The sequence below is a fragment of the Typha angustifolia genome, chromosome 9 (assembly GCF_048772165.1).
Source record: "Typha angustifolia cultivar Huaian chromosome 9, ASM4877216v1, whole genome shotgun sequence".
NCBI classification, from domain to species: Eukaryota; Viridiplantae; Streptophyta; class Magnoliopsida; order Poales; family Typhaceae; genus Typha; species Typha angustifolia.
In genome coordinates this window covers 10660562-10669123 of record NC_133247.1, presented here as the reverse complement: position 1 = coordinate 10669123, position 8562 = coordinate 10660562, and the positions used below count along the sequence as shown (strand labels likewise).

The 8562-nt window shown below is 39.3% G+C and overlaps 1 protein-coding gene across 2 annotated transcripts; it reads right to left on the bottom strand.

Moving 5' to 3' along the window:
- Window positions 1-5193, bottom strand: LOC140767795 (putative disease resistance protein RGA1). 2 transcript variants are annotated; one of them, XM_073107838.1, is made up of 3 exons: window positions 5062-5188; window positions 1309-4982; window positions 1-390 (listed from the first exon to the last, which is right to left on the bottom strand). In XM_073107838.1, the coding sequence occupies exons 2-3, from the start codon at window positions 4900-4902 to the stop codon at window positions 385-387; spliced, it is 3600 nt and encodes a 1199-aa protein (XP_072963939.1). In that variant the 5' UTR covers window positions 4903-4982; window positions 5062-5188; the 3' UTR covers window positions 1-384. The 2 variants fall into 2 exon arrangements, with proteins under 2 accessions (XP_072963939.1, XP_072963938.1); XM_073107837.1 differs by having other exon boundaries at window positions 1309-5193.
- Between the last annotated feature and the right edge of the window lie 3369 nt (window positions 5194-8562).

Sequence of the window (8562 nt, the reverse complement as noted above, 5' to 3'; positions counted from 1 at the left end):
TTGCTTTGATCTTCTCGGAAGACTTACAATTAATTAACTTGAAAAATTCCACAAAACCACTACATGAAAATGGATCGGTACAGTTTCGTCACTCCTGTTCAACATCAGGAGTTTATTTTTTTTCTAAAGGAAAAACATAAACATTATAACCCCACACCAAATAAATTCAACATCCAAAACAACAATATCACATCATTTCACCATAAGACTGAACAAAATAAACCAAGCAAAAGAGTATCACCATCAAAACTAAGACAACAAAAACTACACATAAGCAATCAGGATGGAAGAAAAAAAAAAAATCCAGAGATCAGCAGAATCATTTCTTCTGGTTCTTCTTTCATTGAATTATCGGCTTCCTCTGCTCTAGAGCGTCTGCGTTCTTCATTCCTGCCCAGCAAAGTAACATAGTATTAATATTAATCTGATGTAGAAGCTCGACATGTCCCTTCTTGTTGGGAAATTGAAAATTTTTACTATTTCTATCTAGCCAAGTGCACCAGATACAAGCTGATCACCACAATCTCTGCTTAACACTTCTTATCTTTTCAACATCATGAGTTGATGGTCTTTTGGGTTTTTGTCATGAAATCACACTTCTTGTTTAAAACCTTCAAAAAGATTGAAATCTATATAGAGCAATAATCAATATCGGTTTTTCAAACCTAATTAAAACAAAGAAGCAAATCATTTGATATGGATCTATCCTGTAGTGTCATCACCGTATAAACACGGTAGGAATTGTACAATTCTTTGGAATAGGATCATAAAAAAATCCACTTTTATTTCAACAAATATAAGGATGAAGAGGCATCGTCGTGATTAGTTGAATTATTGACATCAACTATAAGTAAGTTTCTATTTTTCGGAAAAACATGTGAATCTCATAAAGTTCTCACAAGACTAATCTGAAATGTGAACTCGAAATTAAAATTTGCCACATCATTTCTGAATTGCAAACTGGTTATTGACCAAACAGAAAAATCCAAGTAGTATTGATGTTACTGAAACACCTAATGTGTAACATGTTTGTCAGTAATCTAAAATGACCAACCAGGAAAATAGTTAATGAGAGAGAACGTACTACGATCTTGCCTATACGAATTTAACTAACTAAAAATTTAAGAAGAATGGGCACATCTTGGTGCACTAGACTACAGGGAATGCTATAAAGGCACCGAAAAGTTTCATTGGATATATAAAAAGAACAGACAATTGAGAAATGTAAATATAAGGACGGACGAACGGGAAATTCATTGTTATATCCCGAGGAATTAAATATTAAGGGGACGGTGAAAGAACTCATACCCGGATTTGGCAATTGTGTTCTTCTAGAGTAATAGTTGCTAATTTCTTCTTGTTGTAACTGCCTATTTGTACATCAGGGATGTGTTGAATCTTGGGCCAATCCGGACCGGAATGTCGTAGGCACCTCTCTACCAACTCTGGGGAACAATCATGTAACCGCAGTTCTTTTAGCGATGATGGAAGTTTTGGCAGTGACTGGAGCTCTCTGGAGTGGTATACCCGTAGAACTAGGAGACAAGAGAGGCTTTGCTGTTCTTCAAGCAGGAACTGCCAAGAGGATACTTCTCTTATATATAGCGCTTGCAGCGAGGTGCGGTTCTTCAACGCCCATTCTTCTAGTGCTGAGGATCGGATTCCAATACAACATTCAAGATGCAGATTTCGGGCGGAGATGCTTTTCAATGGCACAGTGCATAACAGCGAGGGATCGTCGATGCGAATCGCGTCCAATATTAAGGAAGTTGAGGAAGAGGGGTGTTCCGCTAGAGACGTTGACAATGATGATGAAGCATCTGCAACTAAACTGGGGCATTTCTTCACTTCCAAATACTTGAGGGATGGGAGTGCTTGCAGACCCCCTAGGGATTCTAGCTGTGAGCAATCCTTAATCGACAAATGGTCTAGAGCTTTCCATCTTCCAAGCACTTCTGCCGAGGGAAGGGATTTGATGTTTGCACAGCCAACGATAATCACTCTAGTGAGAATGTCGAGGTCTTGCGGAGCTTTGTTAGGTAATGGATCCAGTGCATCGCAATGCTGTATAACAAGGGTGTGCAGCGACGAAGGAAGGAACCTTCCTGATGTTGAGTCGTTCCGCAGTTTCGGACAACCCGTTACCATGAGTTCCTTGAGAGAGGTGAATTTCCCGAATCCTCCAATAGGTAAATGTGTCAACTCACCACAGTTCTGGATCAACAACTCCACGAGAGATGTAAAAAGCTGAGGATGCAGCAACAAACCCTCGGCTAAGGACACGAGGTCTCCACAAGAGTAGATTTCCAGTAAGGAAAGAGATGATGATAACGATGATTCCTCTACCTGGTCGTGCCACAGTTGTGGAAGAGTAACCCAACTCACATTGTTAATAGACAATTTACTTAAGCCACAAGGCAGATTAGGAAACACTCTCAGCTTGGGGCAATAAAAAACATCTAGAGCTTTCAAATATGGAAGCCATTGGGTCGCTCCTCCGTAAAACTCTTCTAGTGCCGGCATGTTTTCAATTCTTAGCTCTTTCAGCGATGGGAAAACGCAAACCTCGGTTTCCCTGTCGGGTGCACTGCCAATCAACTTTAACGAATCCATGCCAGATATATGTAGAGACTCAAGGTAGGGTAGCTGTCCAATAGGTGATAGGTCTTCCCATCCATCGCATTTGCAAAGTTTAATAGATACTAACTTTGATAGAGATTGAAGAGACATCCAATGTGGACTCCTGCGGCCCATATAATATTCTATTATCAATTTCTTGAGATTGGAATGTGGTTCAACGGTGTCAAGTACCCGCTCATCAAACTTAGGGCTTCTACTACAATTATCATATCCCTCAGTCCACTTTAAAGTCAGTGTTTGGATGTGCTCTTTTTCCTTCAAATTGGCTTCAAAGATATCTTCAACCCTTGATACGTTTTTGAGGCTCTCAATACCTAGTTCACGGAGCTCTCGCAAGTTTTTCAACTCCAAAAAGTTATTCCCATTCGCTGCAACAACGAACTTCTTCAAAATCTGAAGTGAGGTTAGTCTCCCTATACCAGATGTTTTGCCGCACCGAGTATTCGGAGTACTTAGGATTCTAAGGTTAATAAGGTTGTCGATTGAATCTGCTGGTAAATCTGAGAAATGACGGTAGAAACTTTCATGATAATACAAGAACCGGAGGTGGTAAAGCTTATTCACTGATTTAGGGACATGAGAAATATCATGATTAGCTAAGTAGCGGAGGTGTATTAGGCTACTAATACAGTCATCAATGATATTAAAATTTCTCACTACCAATATGCACAGGCGTTTCAGACCTTTGAGCACCTTAAGAATGTCATCTTCACTGGAATCTGAATTTATCAAAAGTGTGCGCAAGTTTTTGAGTTTGATGATCTCAGGTATAGGAAGAGCAACAGAATTACTGATTGATAAGTGACGAATACTTGTAGGTATACTTTTGGGCCCAGAGCTCTCATCAATTCTAAAGCATTCACCCTGGGAAACAAATTTTGCAAGCTCGTGGAGTAGATCATGCATAACATAGTGCTCTCTTGCGTAACTCGTTTTTTTACAATCAAAAAATGATTTTTTCACCAGATCATCGAAGTACTCATGTCCTATATCCTCTGGTCGTCTATTTCCTTTCATAGGCTTCCGAACCAGACCTAGAGCCATCCACATGTAGATAATTTGCTCCTTATCAAACTCATAATCTTGATGAAATATGCTACAAAACCTAAAGCAAGGCTTCAAGTGTGAAGAGAGATGCTGATAACTTAGTCTCAGAGCTGGCATTATGTCATTCTGGCTTTGTTCTAGTTCCCAAATTTCACTATTTAAGATATCTTCCCAGTGCTCATCATCTAAATTGTTCCTCAATATCCCTCCCACAGTCTTCGCAGCTAAGGGGGACCCTTTTAACTTTTCTACAATTTTTTTTCCAATGTCTTGCAATTTGTTATAATTCTTGGGGTCCTCACCACCAAATGCACAGTTCTTAAAGAAATCCCAGTAATTTTCTTCACTCAAACCCCTCAAGAATATAGGTTCCATGGTACCTGTCATCATCTTTGTAATATTTTCCATTCGTGTTGTTAACAAGACCATGCTTCCACGCTCTACTGAACTAAAAGGTGCTAGTAACTTACCCCAACTTTCTCTATCATCATCATTCCAGACATCATCCAACACAAGCAGAATTTTTTTCGACTTCAAACTTTCTAAAATCTCCCGTTGAAGCAAATCAAGATTATTGATGGTATGATTTTGATGAAGCTTTAAACTTTCATAAATCTTCTTTGTAAGTGAGAGAACATCAAAATTATTAGAGACACACACCCATATCCTCGGCCAAAAGTGCTTCTCTATTCTCTCGTCGTTGTATACAAATTGTGCAAGAGTAGTCTTCCCAATCCCTCCAACCCCAACTATAGGTAGAATGGAAAAATTCCTCCTAACAGATGCAGAACTGAAACTTAGCAATTTGTTTATTAAGTTGTCTTTCTCATCATCTCGCCCAACCACTTTGTGTTCAACAGGTAAAAGGGAACTAGTATCACGGTTACTCGTGTTCGAAGGTTGCTTGTGCTTTAATTTGCCCACCAAATGAACAAAATGCCCTACATCAGCTGCAACCTCATCTAATCCCTTAACTATATTCTTCAACCTTTCTAAAGTGGTATCCTTACGCACGGCACGCTGAAAAATAGTTTTGAGGCGGGAGGCAGCATGACTAACCTTGCTCTTCTTCCCCTTGATTTCTTCTTCCAGTTGGTAGTAGTCCATCTCATCTATGAAGTCCTCTGCCTCGTTAACCGCATCTCTAAACTGCCACAACCAACGCGCCAGCTCTGGGTTCTCCTCCTTGATATGGCCGCTATCGACCACGTCCATCACTGCTTGGATCTTGGGAAGGGCCTTCTCTAGCCTTTTCAGCTCTGCCTTAAGGCTGAGCTGCCTCTTGGACTGGTCCTCTGTAACATAGAATAGGAGGGAAGTGACGAGGTTACTAACGATGCTCGACTCTAACCATCCACCGACTACCAAGCTCACCGTCATTGTAGAAGCTCTGTTCCTCCTCCTTCCTTACAACAGGAGGAGTAGAACAAAGAGAATAGCTAGCTCTCCTTCTATCTTATCTTTAGGAAGCCCAGTTCCGGCTTGCCGTCTCCCGTTTGTACGCTTTGTGCAAATGCGCAGCAAATACGTTCTTTCATCAGAACCACTCGTACAAGCCGACGTCAAGGATAGTGTCGTTGAATAAAGCGGCCATTGAGTGGCCCTGCTCCTTCCTCGTAACTCCATGATAGGGAAACTAGTAGTTTTTCCTCGATATTTAAGTGTGACAAATAGAGGAAACTGTTGGGTTTTGGCTCGTTCCACACCCTCACTTCACTTGTAGCCGCCTCCCACTCCCACTCCCACTCTTCTCCGACGACGACGAACCCCTCGTCCCCTTCATCGGCTACAAGATCGATTCCCTTCTTGCTCCGTCAACACCACCCTCGGCGAGCTCCTCCCCTCCTTCCACACCATGTCCTTCATCTGCCGCAGGGAGATCGCCGTCGACTCCCTCTACAAGGCCAAGACCCGGTTCGTCTTGCTCGCGCACAGCGATCTCTCCGGCCCCGTCCCCAACTCGATGGGAAACTGCTCCAATCTCGTGGGATTCGACTCCTACAACAATCTCACCGGAGAGTTCCCGTCCTAGATTTGCGAGCCCCCGGACGTCACCTATTTTAACTCCTCTTCGAACGATTTCGTCGGGGGGCTTGGATTCCGGTGGATTAGAGGGTCTTCGGACGATCTCTCCGACCTCAGCCCCGGGCATTGATGGTCTAATTCCAGTGCAGCTTGGAAATATTGAGCTACTTCAGGTACTGGACCTCATTTAGTAATTTAGCTTGGTTATCTAGATATTAGCTTCAAACTGAGAGAATATTACCATTTATAATAATATATGAGAGTTCTTTGGAGTCCATTTTGGTAGCTTCATCAAAAGAGGTCTCCTCTGTCACATTAGATCCATTAGCTTCATTTTGTGTTCTAGTCACTGATGGAGTAACTGCTTCAGCGATGATGTCCTGCTAAACTTCTGTAAGAAGAATGCAATAGTAATCACTTATCGTTTAAATCTTAATCAAGACCATACTTTCTATATGCCTAATGTTTCTGAACAATAACTTCAAATGATAAGAATGGTTACCACTTGAAGTAACGGGGGGTCAATTCTTCAATGTGTCTTCTTGTTTATTTATATTATTGTTGTCTCTTTCTTTGTTTGGTCTTGTTGATTTCGGTGCAAAATCCCTCTTTTCTTGGTGTAGATTTCAGTTGAAATTCTTTTTCTTTGATAAATCTGCCAAGTGGGTATTGTAGATCTTCTATGTGATATATCTTGCTTTATGGAAAAGATTCGATTATTATGATTCTTTTTGCAGGTTAGAGAATGAAGATATGAGAGAAGATATTGACATGGAGAAGAAGGCTGCAGAGATAAGTTCAATGCATTTGTTGTTTCCATTTCTTTCTTGTGAAAGAACTTAGGAGAAGAGGTGCCTGAAGGATCGAAGGTGACCATCTGAAGAAGAAGAAGAAGAAAAAGGCAGACAAAAGATCTTTTTAATGTAATGTTTGAAGTTTCTGATCTGTCTAATTACTGTTTATTATTTAATCACTTGTTTTACTACATTATTGTTTAATTACTTATTAGATATGTTTAATTACTTAGCATCAAATGTTTACTATAGTGTTTTTAGTTTAATTACTTAGCATCAAATGTTAAATATACTTTAGTATCTTTTTTCTGAATATTTAAACTTTAAATTTAAATATTATGATTAGTTAGAATTTTTTATTGTCTTCACATTTTAAGATAATAAAAAAAGTATTTTTTTCAAATTCTAGATCAAAAATATTTATCATCAGATATACCAAGTAAAACTATAACAAGGGTAATTTGCACCAAAACACACTGTTTTTGTTTTTGGGTCAGATCCATTTTATATTTTCCTTGCTTGAGAGGGTTTTCTTATTATTATCTTCCAACTTTGTTCTCATTTTATAATTTATATTTAATTTTAAACTCATTTCTTATCTTTTTCTCAAATAAGAAGAAGAAATAATAAAATAGCAAATATGCATTTATATTCAACAAAGAAAAGACAATAAGGTCAATCCGATCATATGTTTCCCTTATTCCAACTATCACAACCAAAAATTGTTTTATCCCATATTTTTATTCCAATACTTATTCCCCCTTTTACAACCAAACACCAAGTTAGAATTGGAAAAAAAAAATTTCTATATTCCAGAATAAGTCCTCATTTTATTCCAATTCCATTTTTTCTTTATTCCGCAACCAAATAAGCTCTATACGAAAACGAAAATAAGAGAACAAGATTGCTATTGGAACTATCGCACCTTGCCTAGAGACATGACATAACCCGAGAAAACAATCTCAAGAGACATGAAGCCAAAGGAAGCAAAATTAACAGAAATAATTCAAAAAACTAATCTAACTAAAATAATACCTAGATCATTCATAAGGTTCAACAAATACTAATCTGACATAAATAAAAAATCTAAATAACTAGAACTAATTCATAAACTCCTAATGTGGAGGATTTTCATTGTTCAATCTATTTTAGAATTTGATTACTATTTGGGTTTCCTTGTTTTCTCAAGGTTTTATCTTAGAGATTCGCAGCCATCATATTCCTAGATTGGGGCGTGACAAAAACCTTCGCGCACTTCAATCCATCACATATTGCTCATTGTAGTAGAATGATAGCTCCTAAGATCGTCACTCCTCAGCCTGCAAAGGAGTGAGGCAGCTAGGATACCCTTGATTTAATAGAGGTTACTGCTAGTCTCGGCTAAAATCAAGACACAGTAGAGTGCGACGTACTAAGAACACTACTCATGGTTGAGGTTAAGACCTTGAGTCCGCAGTGGTCCAATGTGTTTTTGTCAAGATCCGGAACTCTCGAATCTTCTTTAATATTTGTGTGGTAGAAAATGCCTTTAGGAGTGTAAACTATCATGCGGCCTTGACCTCGACTTGAATATCACGCCGAAGCCGATGTTGAAATGCTCTTCAAGGCTAAGTCTGACCAGCCCCCAACTCAATTGTAAACGTGCTCGAACTCCTCCTGGTAGGCTCGAACCATAGTCTTCTGGGTTAGTTTAGTGAGGACTACCTAGAAATCTTCATAATGACGGGCTAAACTACACGCATTAGGGTTCCACGAATTTGTGCCAAACTAAAATGGACACACTCATTGTGTCGCATGGTACCAATAGATGACCGTCTTTTTAAGTGGAAAGAGGCCAATAGGACCTTGTGGGTCTCCGGTGTTCCTTGGTATGCAATAAATTGTTCAACATGGTAGATCCAATTTGTAGTTGATCTTTAGAAAATTTAGTTGCATGGTTCTTCCTTGGATCCCTATCTTGTGATATTCTTCATATAGATCCCCTCCTCAGCTTTTATAATAATCATTTACAGCTAGAGGTGAAAACGGGTCAGATTAACTCCGACCCAACCCGTTA